General features: G+C 40.6%; 1 protein-coding gene across 1 annotated transcript; it reads left to right on the forward strand.

Annotated features, from left to right (window-relative positions):
• The first annotated feature begins 2,759 nt into the window (after window positions 1–2,759).
• Window positions 2,760–10,619, forward strand: LOC149811335 (uncharacterized). The gene is made up of 6 exons (XM_089992840.1): window positions 2,760–2,893; window positions 5,340–5,598; window positions 6,578–6,614; window positions 7,591–7,696; window positions 9,318–9,428; window positions 9,832–10,619. The coding sequence occupies exons 1-6, from the start codon at window positions 2,792–2,794 to the stop codon at window positions 9,952–9,954; spliced, it is 738 nt and encodes a 245-aa protein (XP_089848966.1). The 5' UTR covers window positions 2,760–2,791; the 3' UTR covers window positions 9,955–10,619.
• The last annotated feature ends 10,235 nt before the right edge of the window (window positions 10,620–20,854 follow it).

Here is a 20,854-nt window from a genome sequence, read left to right on the forward strand (position 1 = left end):
ACTCTAACCAGATCCAATTCTATGTGTTCCTGCCAAATTTGATCCGAGTTTGTGGCACATATACTGCCTGCAATTAAGTTTTTGGGGTCAACCCAAAAGACTATTTACTGGCGGAAACATCAGGTGCAATATGATTGCACAAATATTTGTGCAGTAAGCATCTGATCACCCTTCATCTTGGGGACAAGACCTGTCAGGTGTGGGACCCAAGACTTGATGGAGGGCGATTGGGTGCTTAATGTATAAATTTCATCTTGGGGACTGGACCTGTCAGGTGTGGGACCCAAGACTTGATGGAGGGCGATTGGGTGCTTAATGTATAAATTTTTGTGCAATCATACTGCAACAGATCTGGACTTTTCTTTACACTTTCCCACCTTGATATAAATCTTAAATTTTCATGATTTTTTTTAAGGGTACTTTTGTAATTTGAGTGTAAACTCCTTGTGGTATCGGACAATACGTCTTCTAAAATTAGTAGACTCCTATTTAAAAAGACACTCTTCTGAGTTGTGTATTCCAATCAATAAAAAAAAGTCTCAGTGCAGTTCTGAACTTATGAACTTTTTGTCCGAAAATATTTGTTTTTGTGGTTGTTTTTTCTTTTTTTGCTTTTTCAGTAACACCGAGTTTGAATGCATCAAAATCGGTCGGTTTGACTCATTTTTACCAGCGCTAGCTCTAGGTTGTCTTGCACAGATGGATTTTTCCAACCATATCTTCAAATCTATCCAGCAGCAGTGAGGTTCATAATTTAATCAGGGTAAATATTTAATACTAATCAAGGGAAATATTTAGCAGAAATCACTTTTCTTTTCTTCTTTTCTTGTTTTTAGATCAAGCCTTAATTACAAATGTGATAAAGTTTAGGAAGAAATGAGTTTTGAATTGTGTGATTTTTTTGTCAGGAAAAAAATCATGTAATTATGACATGTAAGCAAGGTCTTGGAAGAGTTCAAAAATGGATGATCCACAAGTACCAAAATTTCACGAACTCAAAAAATCATGTTATTATGTAAGAAAAACATGATTCAAGGTTCAGTTCTTGTCAAACAAACCATGCTGGACATTTACACATTCAATGAACAGGACAGTCTGGCCACTTCTTAATAGGGCCAACTTGGTGTGAAGACCACGTTGTATAATGTAATTGTGGGTGTTATAACTGGTGCAAACCCATCTTCTATGGTGTATCTACATGACCTCTATTGAGGAATGAAACAATGGAAAAGACCCAAGGGGTTTGGCATAGTGGGATGGGGGCCTAGACCGTTTGACGGGCAGTCTAGGTTCAAATCTCATGAGCATCACCCCCTCGTAAGCCGAAGCTTGGCAACTCCCTGGGTTGAGTAAAATAAAAAAAAAGAATGAAATAATGTAGAAGGATAATGTCTGAGATGGAGGGCAATAGACATCTGTATCATCCAAAAAAATGCCCTTTGGAGTGGATCTTCTGTCATAGTATATGAGTTTGACACCATTCACCACCGCAGGTGGTCTCATGTGGTCAATGGGATCCTGTGTCAAGCTGAAGGCCCATGATCGAATTACGTTGGCGCATTGGGACTGCATTACTTTATCATGGTTAGGGCACATAAGGTTGGATGGTCATGTCCTCAGCCCTGAGTTTTACCTTGTAGAGACGGGCTCATTAAGTGACCCAGTTCTTCACAAAGGTTTTTCTTATTGCAATATATATATATATATATATATATATATATATATATATATATATATATATATATATATATATATAGAGAGAGAGAGAGAGAGAGAGAGAGAGAGAGAGAGCTTAGAAACTCTTAGGCGCACAGCTACTTATGAGATCACTCAGTGAAGGATGGCCATACAAAAAATGCAAAAAAAAAAGGTAAAACCTGCTTTTTGCTCCTTTAGCCATGGTTTTTTACCATGGATAAAGGTCCCAACGAAAAATAAGACCTTTAGCGGCAGTTAAAAACCACTAGTAAGGGGTCTAGTTGTGCACCAAAGCATTGTGCAGCTGCCACTTTTTAATATATATATATATGACTGACATTATTCGTAATCATCGAATAATAATTAATATTCTTTTTTAATTGATTTAGTTATTGGTGCAATTTCTCTATTTCAATTGTTAGGGAATGACCCTTTGACTTACTGATATTGAAAAAATAAGCACGAAAAGGTGAAAAGAGAAAAAAAAAACAATCGTGACTGCACCAACTCTCCTGCTTTATTGACCACACGAAATAAGCACAGGAAAACGAGAATAGCTTAAGTTCACGACCACACTAACTCTTCTTTTTTATTGATTGAGATACACAATATAGGAAAATATAAGGAGTCTATTAATTTTACATAGTGTCAATAAAGAGTTTAGGATTAAAAATTATAGAGCTATCTTAAAAAAAAAAAAAACTTCAAAAATTAATTCTTACGAACCCTATTTTATGAGCAAAATGATCACATCCTTACCAACTTACCACGAAGTTCGATGTGCAAAAATTTAAGATTTTATGTCAAAGTAGGAAAACACTCCTCAGACACCTCTGTCCACGTTTATAGTCGGTAGCTGTTTGCTTTGAGGACTGGCTAAATTTCACACGACTGGTTCATGACCATTTTAGGTGAGACTCATACAATTCGTGACCACCAACTTGTTCCTGCGAGACGGTAGGCATTTAATATTGATAGTTGACCATTAATGAGGCTTAGTGGTCATCCCCCACCTTTTTCAGGCTTTAAATATCCCCCCTTTTTGTTTCCTTGTTCCATACGAGTTTTTTAGGTGTACTGAAGCATATTACAAATGGGAGAAGCTGAGGAGAACATCCTCACGGATCAGAATGTGGAGCAATACAAGTTGGGGTTGTTCAGGACCGTGGTCAACAAAGAGGATCCAGATGCTAAGGTAGTTTTCTTCTTTTTCTGTTTCTTCCTGAACTTATATATATGGTGAGACTTGTGAATTTTATCGGTTTGAGTTTATGGGGTTTTAGGCCCCGCGGCGGTTACCCATGTGGTCAGCAGGGTCCAGCTGAAGGCTCAGGATCGAATCCTGCTGGCGCATAGGGGTTGCCGTTGCCTTATCACGGTTGGGGCACGTAAGGCTGGGGTGTCCTCAACCTGGAGTTTTACCTAGCATGGAGGCAGGTCCATTAAGTGACCCAGTTCTCGGCGAAGGTTTTCCTTTATCATAAAAAAAAAAAAATGATGGGGAGGGGAGGAGGGGTTGGGTTTAATGGAAATTGTAGGGGAGGGGAGGAGGGCTTAGCTTTATGTATTGATTATGGGTATACATGATCAAGGATGAGTTTCTGTGGTCAGAATTCATGATTCTATTCCTCTGCAGGCAACCCTCTTTGGAAGATTTCATGAATTTTCTTTCATTATTTCAAAGTAGGTTCTCTTGAAAATGGGTGCCTTTTCAGGGAAGATTTTCAGAAAATGTAGATTCAAATAGTGTCAAAACTTTTTGGTTTTGAATGATTTGTTGAGAACTGTGACTGAACCAGAACATTGTGAAAGCTTTCTATCGATGAGTAAGAAAATTTCAGTCTCAAGTCTTCTGCAAAATTTTCTTTTGAAGTCCAATACCTTCTGCACTAAATAGTTTCTCAACAATGTGATAATACTGAACTCTTTTTAACTTCTCCATTCTTTCTTGAATTCCTATCTGATTGGGAAAAAGTCTCCAAAAATGCCTTCATATTTTCTTGCCTTGATCGAGGCACAGCACTTGGCATATCAGGATGGTGATGAAACTTAATCCCGTTCTGTTTTGTTTTTTATATTTGCATGGAGAAACTGCTGTCAGGATAAGAGACCTAGCTGCGCTGGCTCTACCTGCCTTACTTACGATCACTGCCCTGACAGTATAACTCCGTGCCCCAAAGAGTTACCATGCTTCGGCTTGCACAAGGGGCGATGCCCATGAGATTTGAACCAAGACCACCTGCACACTAGACCATGCACTTTTTTTTTTTATATTTACAGAGAGAAACTGCGGTCAGGATCAGAGACCTAGCTGCGCTTGCTCTACCTGCCATACTTACGATCAGCCCTGACATTATAACTCCATGCCCCCAAAGAGTTGCCATGCTTGGGCTTGCACAAGGGGCTATGCCCATGAGATTTGAACCAAGACCACCTGCCTAGCGGCTTCGGCCCAATCCCACTAGACCATGCACATGTTTTCATTGTAAAAGCTGTTAATTTTTCACCTAACCTTTGGATTTCCACTGTAAAAAGAACAAAAGGAATTTGGGGCCAGCCCTTAGGCCACCAACCTCTACCTAACCATTTGGGGATTTATGGCTACCCATAGATACATATAAACAGTATGCATAGGGCAATAATGGGTTCAAGTTTTTCGGGTTTTTTTTTGCTTTTCTTGGCCCAGTTCCGAATATGTTGTCTTAGACCGCCCTTGATCCATTGGCCCATAAGTTTGAAATCCATAATCAACGTGCACCAACAGAAATAGACTTATCTATTTTGGTGAACTTACTAATGAAAACCCTGCTGGTGCACGGGTTCTTCATCAAAAAAAAAAAAACTATGGTTTGAGTAATTTACAAAAACCGCCTGAATGAGTTAATCATAAAAGCAGCCCAAGATTTGTGTCATTGCATTCTACCACCTGCTATGTGAATGCATTTCAACTTTCAAATACCAAACTTGAGATATTAAATGACATTTTTGTCCTGTTCTAAGAACAACTCATCTTATGGTTTTTTTTGTGAAATAATCGGTGCATTTTAGTCACTTATTTTGAGTAAACAAATTCAATTGAATGATTTTTGGATCAAGCATGTCTTTGAAATATATAAGATATAAAAGCAAGTGGCTAAGTGTAACGTTTTTTTTTTTTTTTAATTATCAGTGTTCGACAGCTTTTCATAAATAGCTGATTAATGAGATGGCTTTTTGTAAATTACTCATTATGTTTTTTATAATGAGCTGTGAACACTAAAATGTTTTTGTTTACTTTGTCCACCAAGAAACTTTTCAATAATGATAAGCTGTTTTACCTCTTAAAAAAAACTTTCAATAGAAGCATCATGATTTTCATGAAGACTTATGTAGCACATTTTCTTATTTTTGTTCTAAGGAGCAGTTGTTTGCATTAGTTTGTTGGTTATTAGTTTAATATATGTTTGTTTTTAGTAAGTCTTGTTAATTGTTCACAAGAACTCTAGCTTTCTAGTTTAAAAAGAGGCATCCTTTTGCCATGAGGTTGAAACTGGGTATACCAATGTTGTCAGTATCGGTGCGGTTGGCTGATATTGGCTTAGATTAAAAAACAAAAAAGGTCCATATGTGTTTGATATTGACTAATGGAGACTATTGATCAGGAATACGATGACCTGATGCTTAGAAGATTTCTGCGAGCTCGAGATCTGAATATTGAGAAGGCTGCCTCAATGTTCCTGAAATTCCTAAATTGGAGAAGGTCCTTTGTACCAAGAGGCTTCATTTCTGACTCAGATATCCCAAACGAGATCAGGAAGGATAAGTTGTTTGTGCAAGGATTTGACAAGCTGGGGAGACCTCTTGCAGTGGTCATGGTTGGCAGGCACACCTACAATAACAGAGACCTTGAGGAAGTGAAACGTATGCCTTCCTTTCCTTGTTAACGTGGATCGTATAAAACCCACCAATCACCCCGCCCCCCTTCTGTTCAAGTAGGACGCAGGGGGCGGGGTTAGGGGTTAGTGATAAGGATGGCAGTGGACCGGGGGACAATGGGGCTCTGCCCCGCCTCGCTCCGTTTGGACCGGGGATGAAGGGCATGAAACGATGATGGAGGCGGGGATGAAGGTTAAAATCTATCCCCGTGCGGGGATGAACTTAAGTTTTCCCCCGCCCCGCCCCCGTCTCAATCCCTACCTAGCCCCACCCCATACCGTCCCCAATCCTTTAAGGGATGACTATAGACTAAGGGGAAACGGAGTCCCACCCCTCCTCGCCCCGGTTTGGACCGGGGATGGAGGCGGAGGTGGAGGTTGAAATCCATCCCTGTGCGGGGATGAAGGTTCAGATTTTGAAACGGGGTGGGGGTGGAGACCTTGTCCCCCGCCCCCGCCCCAGTCCACTGCCATCCCTAGTTAGTGGTTGTGGTTGGTGAGTAACATTGCTAATGTCATCCACCATTTTATACCATTGGCTCTCATTTACTGTCAATGGGTGGAGTTTGTTTTCTGATACTCAACATGAGCTGTACCTGTATATATATCCGGCTATGGACTAAAAAGTGCTGAGCCGAATGGGTCAGGTTTGGTCAATGACTTTGCTGGATACCTATCCTGACCCAGCTCACTCAAGTATAATTTATTTTTATATGTTTGTAAAAAATATTCTAACTGCTCTCTAAATTATGTGGGTCGAGATTGGGGTTCCATTTTCTAGACTCGACATAACCCAAACCCAAGTACCCAAGTGCTTGTTATCCGCGTGGGTTCGGGTGCACCCTGGTAGGTCGAACACCCGACCCATTTACAGCCCTACTTAAAAGTGAGTGCGGAACTGGAACAGATAAATTTGTAGCATGGTTTGTAAAGTTTTATGTTGGATTTGTTTTCTCACTGCACAGGCTTTGCGGTTTATGGGATGGACAAGTTGTGCTCTAGGTAAGATACTCTACTAAATAAATCTTCTTTCGGATCCAGTAATATCAAGATCCTGAATTGGTCAGTTTGTGGGTCTGACCATATGTGGGTCTGGGTCGGGATAGGCTTAGGTCATCCGAACAAGATCAAGCCAAATTCTGTAAGAACAGGCCCGGTTTGGGTTAGGTCAAGTCAGACCCATGCCCGACATTGTGGCTCTCATATTCACCTCTTTGGCAACTAAGGTTTGGCCTATACTTGGCTATATCAACATGATCGGTCCTGGTTCAGGTCAGATCCATTGGTTGCTTGATGATGCGGGTGCACCGTATCTTAAGGCTGTGTTTGAAAAGCCCATATCTCAAATGCGAGGGATCTTATCAAATTTAAGATCCAGAGGATCTAATATTGAAACACCAACACCCCTTTTAATTGCCTTGGATCTTGGAATGGTGCCCGGACCACATCAGAGTTAGATCTTCGCATTGAGATCCTTGCTTTCACATGCATCCAAAGGCTTTCCTCTTGGGAATTCTTTTTCTCATGTGTTGCATTTTAAATCCAGTCCTGAAAACTTGCTACCATTTGTGTGATTCTGAGAATCCTTTTTTTTTTTTTTTGAAACGCTTGTACATGTGGCACCAAGAGAATGATGGATTGACTTTTAGATTCAACAAAAGGTCGCAAAGTTGTCTTTCACCATTGTTGGGGGTGAGGGAGGATCAGGTGCAATGTAATTGTTTAGTGTGCTGCGGCACGGCACCTGATCGCCCTCCAACTTTGGGATACGGCTTATCAGATTGCTTAGGTCCCACAGCTGACAAGCTTTATCCTCACGATGGAGGGTGATCAGGTGCAGCAGCATACTAAAAGTGTGTAATCACATTGCACCTGGCCCTCACAGGGGGGTTGTCAAGTTGGGTGACTTAATGCATTGGCCTCTTATTTTATATGAATGATGACATATTTAGTCTTGTTTTTCTGAGATTTTTTGCAGGATGCCCAATGGACATGAAAAATTTGTGCTGATTGGCGATCTACAGGGTTGGGGCTATGCAAACTTTGACATAAAGGCCTATCTTGCCATTTTAGAATTATTACAGGTCTCTCTCTCTCTCTCTCTCTCTCTCTCTCTATATATATATATATATATATATATATATATATATATATGTGTGTGTGTGTGTGTGTGTGTTACAAAGATATGGGTACAACGGTGACACAAAATGTGATTCAAGTTGGTGATTTTTCTGAGTAAGACACGAGGACACGGATATTTTTAATTTTTAATCAATAAAAGCAACTTTTTTATATTAAGGTAATAAAATATTGAAAAATGGAAACCTACAAAATACAAAACCTATTAAATGAAACATGATAGTGGATTTTTGATATTTTTTCCAAATCTCAACCCAATAGATGTGTTCAACAAGATTGATTTACTAGAAATCAACACTTGGATCATGCATTTTGGACAAAAAAATGGTATTGGAGCCTCAAAAAATTTTAAAAATTGTAGTCTATTAATTTTTGAAACCTTATAAAAATCTATTCATGCATTGAAATCAAATGTTTCGAGAAGTGATTCTTATAAAAACAAGCATACAGATCACATTTATATGATCATAATTTTGAAAAAAGATTAGAAGTTCATGAAAATCCAATAGCATGTTTAATTTAGTAGGTTTTGTATTTTGTAGGTTTTCATTTCCTTAAAAATATTATGAAAACTTAATGTCTTGCTAGGGATGGCAGTGGACCGGGGGAAAGCGGGGCCCCGCCCCGCCTCGCCCCGTTTGGACCGGGGATGAAGGGTATGAAACGGGGATGGAGGCGGGGATGAAGGTTAAAATCCATCCCCGTCCGGGGGTGGAGGCGGGGATGGACTGGCACGTTCCCCCGCCCCGCCCCGCCCCATCCCCGCCCCGGCCCCGCCCCGGCCCATCCCCGCCCCGCCCCCGGCCCATCCCCGTCCCGGCCCCGCCCCATCCCCGCCCCCAACTCAGATGAACTGTTTACTAACCCTAACTCCCTTCCCTAATTTCCTAACCCTGGAGCCGGGCGACGTTACTGTGCACGTAGGACGCCGGGTTCTCGATAGCGTACCGGACTCCGGCCTGGGCGGCGAGGTGCATCACGTGGGTGAAGGCGACGAGGTCGAAGAGCTTGGCCAGGAGCCGGGCGTCGTTGATGTCGCCGGCGATGACGAAGACGCCGTGGTCGCCGAGGATTCGACGGCGGGCCTTCTTGAGCGAGGGGTCGTAGTAGTCGTTGAAGTTGTCGAGGCCGACGACACCGTCACCGCGCTTCCGGAGGGCGAGCGAGACGTGGGTGCCGACAAAGCCAGCGGCGTCGGTGACGAGCACGCTCATCCCGCGGGGTCGGGGACGGGGGCGGGGTCGGGACGGGGACGGGGCGGGGACGGGGCGGGGACGGGGACGGGGACGGGGCGGGGGTGGAGGACATGAAACGGGGATGAAGGCGGGGGTGGAGGATAAAATCCATCCCCGCCGCGGAGGCGGGGCGGGGGTGGAGGATAAAATTTTGAGGCGGGGCGGGGGTGGAAACCTTGTCCCCCGCCCCGCCCCGCCCCACTGCCATCCCTATGTCTTGCCCACATGTCCAAGTGACTCGCATCTCCTGACACGTACCCAAGTGGCGTGCCATTGTGACACTCTCTCTCTAAAAAAAAGAGAGGCTAACTTGATGAGATAAAAATTGCAGGATTACTACCCTGAAAGGCTAGGAAAAGTGTTCTTGATCCACGTCCCTTACATCTTTTGGACGGCATGGAAGATTGTCTATCCCTTCATTGACAACACCACCAAGAAAAAGGTGACCCTTCCTGCACCCTTAAATTACTTGCAGTTACATTTACTGGGTGCTCATGATCTCATATTCTAAATGAGCATTAAATGCCAAATCAAAATCAATGGGTCGGCAATGATTTTTTCTTCACTCTTTTTTTTTATAACCAAAGTAACCCCAACATTTTAATGGTTTAAGTCGATTTTTTTTTTAAATATACAGGATGGCAGATCAGGTGCAATCACATTGCGCACTTTTGTGTGCTGCTGCACCTGATCTGCCCTCCATCTTCTGTTGAACCCCACAACTGACAAGCCGAACCCCAGAGGGGTGCAGTGGCACACTCAAAGTGGACTATGTGATTGCACCTGATCCACCCTCATAGAGAGCTTTCTTTCTTTGGATTCTAATACTGTTTTCTCATGTACAGATAGTTTTTGTGGAAAACAAGCACTTAAAAGAGACCTTGTTGGAAGACATCGATGAGTGTCATCTCCCTGATGTATATGGTGGCACACTGCCACTCACGCCCTTATATATTGACGCAAACTAATCATCTCTCTCTCTCTCTCTCTCTCTCTCTCTCTCTCTCTCTCTCTCTATATATATATATATATATATATATATATATATATATATATATATATATGTGTGTGTGTGTGTGTGTGTGAAGTAACACTTGAGTACATTATCACTTTTGAACATGACCAAAATGAACTAGCGCGGAGCGTTAGCATGCAAGTGATGGATGCTCCACGCGTATTTTCGCCGAACAAGTGCTTTAGCAGCAACTTTTGTCACTGCTAAAAGTCTCGTACAAGACCTTTAGCGGCAACAAAAGTCGTCACTAAAGGTAGTTTGAGCGTCCCTCCGCGCGAGTTATTTTTGGTCATGTTCCAAAGTGATCATGCACCTACGTGTTTTCATATATATATATATATATATATATATATATATGTTTGCTTTTCTTTATCTTAGAACCTTGTTGAGTGATGTTTTTGCTGGCCGACCCAAATTTAGATGCAGTGAAATTTGAAGCCTTTCAAAAACTAGGGAATCCATTGATGCCACATGTCTCTTATGTCTGGTTTATGTTTCATTACAAAGGTTGAATAATGTTGTTATTTAGGATCAAGTTTGCTTCTTGTATTCAGCAACAGTTGATAATCCGCTCTTTATCAGTTTGGTTAATTGCAATTACTATCACACTATAGTTGATCAACAATTTGAGCCGTTCGTGTAAGTACATTTGTAAGGAGGAAGAACAGCGGGCAGGTTATATGTGCACCCCCCGAACATGCACTGTAGCTACAGTCCGTGTTCCAGGGGTGCACATGCAACACTCTCTCAGAAGAACTAATCAAATTTCTCAGAATTATTTTACCTCATAGAAAATACTCTTTATTATCATTAATATTTTTTTTTAAAGGCAAGCTGGATCCCCACCAGTTATTATTCAACCTACCATTAGGTTTTGAACCTGCAACGTCCCACCGCAAGGAGACGTGCACCGACAGCTCCTACCAACCACGCAGAGCCGCCATTGGTCTTTATTATCATTAATTAACATGAAAGGGAACCAAGTTTTTTTTTTTTTAAAGGCAAACTAGGGTTAGGCAGACCCCTACAAGTTATACAACTATACCATTGAGTTTTCAACCTGCAACGTCCCAACACAAGGCAACCTGCACTAGCTGCTCCTAGCAGATAAGCGGAGCACCGGTTGGTAAGGGACCCGAGTTTTACTCTAACGAACTTGGTTACCTAGACATTTTTCCCTGGATGGTTGACGGGGATGGGGTATGATCAGTTTAGGACAAGAGCAGAGAGATCCAATTGGATACAAATTTTGATTCTTAGATTGGTAAGGGAACCAAGTTTTTTTTTTTTATAGGCAGACCCCTAGCAGTTAAATACTATACCATTGGGTTTTGAACCTGCAACGTCCCAGGACAAGGTGGCGTGCACTAGCTGCTCCTACCAGACAAGTGGATCCCCTCTTGGTTAGCGCGACTAAGCCTTACCCAAACCCAGTCCAGATAAATCATGGAGCCTGAATCTAACAAGAGCCAGGTTAAGCTTTTGAGGGGCTGGCTCGAGCCTATCGGACCCTATGGGCCGAGCCGGGCTGATTGACCCAATGTTCACCCGGACAACCCCACCATTTGCAACCAACCCTAAGTTTGAGCAGTTTTCCATCTTGTATGATGTGGTTTGTTGTTTGTTTATTTGATTTATTTAATTAAGCTGGAAGCTGTGGACATCTACCACTTCATTTTCAGTGTATAATTACATACTTAATTTGTTAAATTAATTTTTTGGATTCAATATAATTATACAATTAATCGCATTGTAAGTGTTGGCTAGTCGCCTAACCCCAGTTTGCCTATCCAAAAAAAAAGTCTTGGTTAGTCTTTTCAATGTCTACTCAGTGTCACATTCTCTTGACCATATATGACTGAACCAGGACCTACCTTGGTCCCGGGTTCGATCCGATTGGAACCATACTATGATTGAGCTCTCGCCTTGGTTTGGTATTTCCTACTTGGATAGGAACCGAAGATCCGACTGTGTCTGATCCATTTTACCAAAGACAAGTCCATGCCAATGCCTGGTCGGATCTGGATTTGCCTATTTAAATCCCAACATTGTCGGATACGCTTTGAGGAGCCAAATCTGTGCATGGATGCAAGCAAGCAGGTTGGAAACAGATGATGCCCTAGAATCATTTTTCTCCTATGCGCTGTAATTGTAGTCAGAATTTGGATCCATGATAAAAGCCACACAAGGCCCCGATCCAGTTGGGACTAAAACTCCTACCAAGCCAACCCCAATTTGGGTACGAAAATAGTTTGGGCTCAGGTCTGATAACTGACCGAATCTAAGAGTGTTTGGTCAGATTCAGTGATATATAACCTATATCCAATTACTAATCGGGCTTGGATTTGGTTCGAGTACTTGGACATTAGTGCGATTTATCGCCAGCAAAAGACCAAACTAATACTAATTACATGTAAATGTGTATCTTAACAGAGTATACAGCCTGATCGGACTCGGATCAGGGGGAGGTGTTCTTCATTTGAATCTGAATCCGACTCCAAAACAGACAAACTTAGATCAGACAATATCCCGCCCGAATCCGACGCGTTTACACGCCCGGTTCCATTGGCTGGTAAGGCTGGCATGCAGGTCCATTCCCAAAATTGCAGGTTGGGTTAACTTTGGATCCCGCTTTGTTCACCAATATGACATGTTGGGTCCGAAGTCCAGCCACGAACCGATTCATTTGAAGGTGCAACGGTGCGGAAGATCGGGTCGTCTCGGTCGGCTGACTTAGGTCCGGTCCTGGTCCCCAAGAGGAGCAACTTTGGGATCTCACTGACTGACACATGTCAGTCATTGATCAGCTTGGTGACAGTTAATCTGCGAAGCAACATCCTTTTCGCCATTTTTTTTTACAAAAATGAAACAATTAGCTAAAAAGTAATTGGTTCACATGCCCAAGAAGGCCGTATCCCTCGATCTTCGCGCGTGTGAACACTCTTCTGCGTTGATCGTGATTCGTCACACGTGTAACACATGGACGGCCTTCCATGATCCATCGAAATTAGAGAAATTTAGAAAAAAAGAAACACAAAAAACCGGTTATAGCCGGTAAAAATGGAGGAGTACTGGGGAATTAAGTCAGGATTTCGACGATCCGATTCGTTCCCAGAATTTTCATTATGAAAAAAGATCGGTTCGTTTTCATTCTTGGCTTATACTTGACCGTCTCATCCGATATATTGACTCGCGTATGAGTGTTAAAGATATATGTTGGGCAACTAGGCATAAGCCAGGAATGCAAGGGGCGGACCTTCACCGGATCTGGGTAAGTATGAAATTGGATCCATTTAGGGATCCAAGGTTCGGTTCTGACTGGAATTGCATCGAACCAGACTTACCCTAAGCCAAAACCATACCAGAGTCATATCCAATTCCCTCACATCCTTAATCTTAATGAGATCCAGTTAGGGCTGGGAAACAAGACCAGTCACTCGTTGCTGGTCTCATGTTCGGCTCATAAAGCGCTCGTTTGAACTCATGAAATAAGCTCCAACATGAACAACCAATGTTCTCTGGGCTCGGCTAATAAAGGCTTGTTTAGTAATAATAAATAATATTTCACATCTATTTTATATTGTAAAATGAAGATAGTTTGAAGTATTTGGCTTGCAAGCAATAAGTTCAGAGATCATATTGCTTACAAGTTTGAAACAATTATTTATATTGTATATGAGTTAGTATGAACTTGGCTTAGTAAGTTTAGGATTCAAATTCTGTTTTTTTGTAAATGAGCTTGCTCATTCTCGGCTAGTTTAGCTCAGACATTTCATGAGCCCAAGCTCGGCTTGGCTAAAGAAATGAGCCAAGCTTGAACACCCAATGTTACCAGCTCTGGACCCAGGTCTGCTATGAAATTTCATAAATCATGTCTGCTCTCAAGTGCTTAATGAGACCTTATGGATCTTTACCAAATAGACAATTGGACCTCTTTCTTTATTACCAAACCTACCTCCTACCTATCACCACCGAGTTGGCATCCCATGCGGTAAACCGGGTCTTGTGCCAAGCTGAAGGCTCAGGTTCGAATTCCTCTGTCACGTATGGCTTAAGAGATAATCTGGTAGAGGTCTGCCTAACCCCAGCTTGCCTTTAAAAAAACAAATAAACCTAGATCCTACTGGATCAATCCGTACCGGTCAGGATACAACAGCAATCCTTTTTGTTATGATTGTAAATGCTGGTGCAATTAATGAAAATCTGACCAAGTTAGTTTTTTAATCAAACAGTGTGGCACAGTGACAGTCTCATGTCCAATCATTTTCAGTAGGAAAGCGACTGGGCAATGAGAGCACCAAGCCCAATGGTCTAACCAACTGGGGCTTGGATCATTTTGTTCAGTGTGATCTGAAAGACTCACTGAGCCCAGCAGAGTCCTGCTCTTGGTTCCACAGAAAAAGACACTTGGGTTTAGCTGTATGTGCTCTGCATGAACGTTACCAAGGGCACGTTTGCAAGCCTATGAAACGCTTTCTCAGCCGAGAAAGTTCTTCAGAGCTTTACAAACAAGTGAATTGTTTTTTCAAAGCAAATGACCCCGGAAAGGGAAAAAAAAAGGATCTTCATGCATGAGAAAAATGACCACCAGAAATTAATCTCAATCACTTTCTCAGGAGCAGCATTTTACTTTCCCCACTTGCAATCCCTCCATGGATCAGGGGTAGGGAGTCATAGATGAGATACCATGATAAAGTTAGAATATCAGGACATTTCCAAAATCAATACTATGAAAGAGTTTCTATGGGAAGAATGGTTTTTAAAGAGAACTATTGGCCCCAAGTTTTGTACAGACACTTGGCAATTAGTCCCCTGTTCCTTGCTAATTTATAATTTTCAGAAGGCAATTGGTTGATCCCTGATTTCACCCCAACCAACCACTGGTTAGCTAGAGAAACAGACACATTATATATATATATATATATATATATATATATATATATATATATATATATATATATATATATATATATATATATATATATATATATATATATATATGTGTGTGTGTGTGTGTGTGAGAGAGAGAGAGAGAGAGAAATAAGTAACTTCTATATAGTTTTATTTCCTAAATCATCTTAAACAGCTTTAAAGGGACAAATTTTTGAGTGGATCATTGTCACATACCTTATTAGAAAACATGCATTAGCTTAAGAACCTAAACATGAAAACTTGGTGAAATAGATATTAAAAATTTTCATCAAATCAATTCAATCCAAACCATGGTTTTTAGTGACTAAGAAATGGTGAATGCATCTACAGGTTAGAATTAAGCAAAAAATACATTACAATACTTTTTAAAAGTATCGGAGATAGTTTAAAATATAAATTGTTTAGGAGCTACTCATCTATAGGGAAGGGCGTATTGTTGAATGCCCTTCCGGTCGGACAAGGGTTGGACGTGTGCATGATCAAGCGTGCACGTGTTCTGTAAAAAAAAAAAGGCTTTTAGAGGCGTTTGCAACTGTCACAAAAAGCTTCACAGTTTTTTTTAAAGAAAAATGTCATTATTATAGAAAATTAATGAACACTAAAAGCTTCACAGTTATAACGTGTTTTAACTGCAAGGTCTTTAGCGGTGGTCGCAAACGCCCTTAAAGGCTCTTTCAGCAAAAAAAAAATGCCGCTGATCTCATGCGCGATCAGTTGTGGGGGTTCGTCCAACCCTTCCATCCACTGTTTGGGCGTCCACTGATACGCCAATCTCTTATATATATATATATATATGCTAAACCAATTTGTTGCTAAACCACGGGCATGATTGAATCACTATATGCATATATATATATTTTGTGTGTGTGTGTGCACATTTTAAGGTAAGAGTAGCTTCTGAAATTTACAGAAATACCATTATAACAAGTTTGGCAGGTTATTGATGCTTTTGACAGCTTATTAACGTTATAATAATGTGGTTGAAAAAAAAAACGGGGAGTTTATTAACCACTCACAACGGCTAGCCAGTTGATAATATCATCTGAAAATAACCTATATAGCCTGGAAGGGTTATATTCGATACGTTCAGCTAAAATCCGTCCATTCTCATGATGAAATTTCCATGTATATATTCTGCAGCAGCAAGAGGAGATTCCAAATGCCCGAGTTCAGGTTCTAACGAGACGCCAAACACATACCGAGACGTGTCTGTTCCGGTTCGAAGCTGCGACCTAGAAATTTGGTCTCTTCTTTGATCCCCCTCGGAAACCAAGAACAAAGGGGAAGCTCAGATGATGCCACGTTACGAGGAAGTATCATAATCCAGCCGCCGGTTCTCTTTGGTTCTGCCGCCGATCCGTGCGACCATATCGGTTTCCGAGTCGCATGGAAACCAAAAATCACCCAGCTATCATGTACGTCAAAAGGCGGGACAGGAGGGTCCCATCTCCCCACCTAGATTCATTGAGAAAACTAGGCCTGTCTTCCTCCCCCATCTTTTTCTTTTATATTTTTTTTCTCCTCAAAGTTGGCACACTATTCTGCAGTAGTGAGCAAATAAAATAAACAATGTTTCAATGTTCAGGGCTCCGTGATGTTCAGAAACCAGAGAGAGAGAGAGAGAGCATCAGGACAGGCTTATCACAGCCGATATAGAGAGACTGAAAGCCTGAAGACTCTCTCTTTCTCATCCTTTTGTTGTAAAAGCATCGTACCAACTCAGGTTACACCACATTTCTCTCTTTCTCTCTTTCTCTCTCTCTCTCTCTCTCTCTCTCTGAGAGAGAGCAGGGTACTTGCCTGAATTCCACATTGTCGAGAAACAAGATATACAAAGTTACAAACAATAAATAATATGTCACGTTCCTCTTAAACACAATCGATAAAAGCAATAAAAAAGCTCTGCTCTGCTGATCATCTCTGCACTCCTTTCGCTGAGACGACACTCATGAAATCTGCTGCTTACATTGCATGAGACCGCCTCAGTCCTCCGTACCACGTCCCCAAGTTCAAAGAGGTGCCAACCCACTACAAATCTTTCGATGACCCCTCGACCCTGTTGAAGAACACAATAAACTCGATGAAACCACGTGCGCACAACAATACACAGAAAAAAAGGATTTATGGGGTTCGACATTTGCCTACATCCACCAAGAAAACAGATTAATCTTTTTTCATATTCTGTTCGTAGATACTCGGTTACAACCCCTCACGATAAAAATAGCCAACACAATCTCTCAAGATAACAATCAACAATTACAAATAACAACTTACCAAGATAAACACGGTAAGTCTCTACTATATCAGCCTGCTAAAAACATGGACCATGTATCATATCCAAATGATGCCAACAATCTCTCCCTCAAGTTGGTTCGCAGATATCAATCTGCTTATGATATTATATGATATTAAGGTGTTTTTCTTTTTTCAGAGCTTTAGTAAAAACATCCGCCAGTTAATCTTGACTTTTGACATGAAAAGTTTTGATGACTTGAGTCTAAATTTTTTCATAAACAAAATAACAATCGAGCTCAATGTGTTTTGTTCGCTCGTAAAAAAACTAAATGAGCTTTAATATGAATGACAACTCACATCTTAATTTCATGAGTCTATCAACTTTAATTACCATGTCTGACAGCAAATACTTGATCCATATGAGTTCAGAGGCTCCAAGAGCCATAAAGCGGTATTCAGCTTCAACACTCGATCGAGCAAACGACATTTTGTTTCTTACTATGCCAAGTTACCAGGTTGCTCCCAACGAACACACAATATCCGGATATGGATCACCTATCATTCGGGTTCCCAGCCCAATCAACATCTGTAAATCCAACAATATTTAAATTATCATTTCTTTTCATCAAAATTTCTTTTCAATCGTCCCTTTTAGGTACCTGAGAATTTTGTAAGCTGCATCAAGGTGTCATTCTTTAGGGTCATGCATGAACTGACTTATCAAGTTGACTGCATATGTTGTATTTGGCCGAGTAATAGTGGGGTAAATGAGTCAACTAACAAGTCTTTTGAACTCGCTAATATCTGCCACCGATTTTCCATCATCTATCCTTAACTTGCTGCTGGAATCTACAGGAGTATCTATTGGCTTGCGCCAAGCATCCCTGTATCCTTAAGAAGATCCATGGTATAATTCCTTTGGTAGATAAAGATTCATTTGCATGAGTAGGCGGCATCTAAACCAAGGCAATATCTGAGCATTCCCAAGTCTTTTATCTCGAATTTATGATGAAGTCTCTTTTTAACTTGCTCGATCAAGGCTTCATCATTTCCTGTCATGATTATATCATCGACATATATGAAAATGATAGCATATTTGGATCCCTAAATAGAAACAAAAATGGAATGATTAGCAGAACTTTTTTTAAAGCCCATTTCACAAAGGGCCCTACTTAACTTTCACAAAGGGCCCTACTTAACTTTGCAAACCAAGCTCGAAGAGACTGCTTTAGCCCATAAAGTACCTTTTTAATTTGCAAGCTACCCTTTTACGGTCTTGGGCCTGATAACCTGGAGGCAATTCTATATATATTTTATCTTCAAGATCTACATGCAGAAAGGAATTTTTAACATCGGATTGAAACATTTTGCAATTCTTATTTGCGGCCATTGATAAACGAATTCATATGGAATTCATTTTAGCTACATGAGCAAATGTTTCATTATAGTCAATTTCGTCTATTTGAGTGTAGCCTTTTGCAACCAATTTGACTTTATACCTTTCAATAGAACCATCGATGTTATACTTGATCTTGTAGATCCAACGATATCCTACGAGTTTTTTTCATTCAGGACGATCGATGATTTTTCAAGTACCATTTTTTTTTAAAGCTTGAATTTTCTCTGCCATAGCTTTTCTCCACTTAAGGTCAAGTCTGGCTTCTTGAAAGGTATTGAGTTCACAGTGAGCATAAACACTTAGGGCATAAGATACATAGAATGATGAGAGGCTTTTAAGGAAGAAATAATTTTGGATGGGGTGAGACGTGGAGTGTGTGGTTGAGGATGAGGCCAATTAGGTATAGAAATCATTCAGCCACTCGGGTAGTCTGGAAATGAGACTAAATCTTCTAGTGGGAGCAACAACAATAGCATCATTGGAAGTCAGTTCATGAGAATGGTTCATCAATAGTGTTTGGGTCTGACTTGATTTAGGCGTTGGAAGTCGGATTAGGCGAGTTTTGCAATTCGGTAGCATCATAGTTTTCATAGTTTTGAATATTTGAAAGAGCCAATTTGATTCTCGTCCCAATCTCTCCCTGCGGATGAACCTCATCAAAGAAAGTAACAAGCTTATGAAAAAAACATTCATTTTCAAAGAAATAAACATCTCTTGAGATATAAAATTTGTTTTGATGTGGATCAAAACATTGGTATCCTTTTTTAACTGTAGAATAACCCAAAAAGACACATTTGACTGATATGGGTTCAAGTTCATGTCTGCTTTTGGCTTGAAGGTGAACAAATACCTTGCATCCGAAAACTCGTAAGTGGGAAATAGATATGAGCTTATTATAGACCACTTACAGTGACACATGCCCTTCAATAGCAGAACTGGGTAAACAATTTGAAATATTGCAGGTTGTTCGAATAGCCTCAGACCAGTATTCTTTGAGAATATTTTTTTCAAACATGATTGCTCTGGCAATATTCAGTAACTGACAATTTTTTTGCTTTGTGACTCCATTTTGTTGTGGAGTCCCGGTACAAGAATTTTGAAGCAAAATCCCATGTTTAGTAAAAAAGTCTCTTATAGTGGTCTTGACAAATTCGCCCCCAATATCAGACTGCAAAACTTTTATATTCTTATCAAATTGAATGAAGACTAGCTAATAAAATTTCAAAAAAACTCTTGAAACTTTGCCTTTATTTTTAAGAAAATAAATCCAAGCTGCATGTGAGTAATCATCAATAAATTTAAAAAAATAGTTATACCCAAAATTTGATGTTACTTGGGCAGGCCCCTAAATATCGGAATGTATCAAATGAAACATAAACTCAGATCTACAATAAGACTTAGAAAAAGGTAGATGAGTTGCTTTGACATATTCTCAAGCATTACATGCACTCGAAATAATAAGTAAATGTGGCAATAACTAGTTTTGAACTCTGTGTTAAAGATGGCCTAATTTGGTGTGCCACAACATGCTCAATTCCTTAGGGTTGTGTGCAGCAAGAGATTGAGCATTACCATACAAAAAATATAGGCCATCTTGTTGGTGCTCTTTACCAATCACTATATGTGTCCTTTGATCATGAAAAATCCCATTATCACCTAAAAATACTGCTAAATAATTATGGCTCCTAGTGATACGACTAACAGATAATAGGCTACCTAGAAACTTTGGGATATAAAGTACTTTTGAATCAGCATAGTTATCAAAAAAATGAGTTGAACAGATTCCTTCTATTGGGACTTTGCTCTCATCGGCAATGCATACAGTTTTTTTTGTAGTGTATCGATTACCATGAAGGCGAGATACCTGTCTTGTCATGTGGTCGGATGCTCCGGTGTCCACAATCTATTTTTTAGGTAACATTTTGGAGGTAAAGCAATGAAGGTACCTGACGTGTTTTCATGAGTTGGTTTGGTTGGTTCATGAACCGCAAGATATGCCTTATTTAGTTGTTGCAAAACATTTGTAAGATCGACAATGGAGACTAAGTTTGTTGCGTAGGAGTGTTTCAGGTTGGTGAGTTCAGCGGACGTGGCTTTACGTGGCGTGTCGTGAAGCTCCCAACATCTGTCCTTCGTATGGTCGAACTTCTTATAGTTGCAGCAACAAAATTTGGCATTTTTGAAGTGTATTTCTGATCAATGATGGCAGCGGTAGAGAGAGGATGTAAAGCCTTGAACACCATTTTCTCAATTGCAGACTCTCGATGGTTTGTGAGGATGTATTTAT

This window comes from Nuphar pumila, chromosome 17 (genome assembly GCF_984573655.1).
Source record: "Nuphar pumila chromosome 17, dmNupPumi1.hap1.1, whole genome shotgun sequence".
In the NCBI taxonomy this organism is placed as follows: domain Eukaryota; kingdom Viridiplantae; phylum Streptophyta; class Magnoliopsida; order Nymphaeales; family Nymphaeaceae; genus Nuphar; species Nuphar pumila.

Coding starts and splice junctions, on each gene's coding strand:
- LOC149811335 (XM_089992840.1), top strand. CDS start 2,792: ATGGGAGAAGCTGAGGAGAACATCCTCACGGATCAGAATGTGGAGCAA. Junction 2,894..5,339: donor AAGAGGATCCAGATGCTAAG/GTAGTTTTCTTC, acceptor ACTATTGATCAG/GAATACGATGACCTGATGCT. Junction 9,429..9,831: donor ACAACACCACCAAGAAAAAG/GTGACCCTTCCT, acceptor TCTCATGTACAG/ATAGTTTTTGTGGAAAACAA.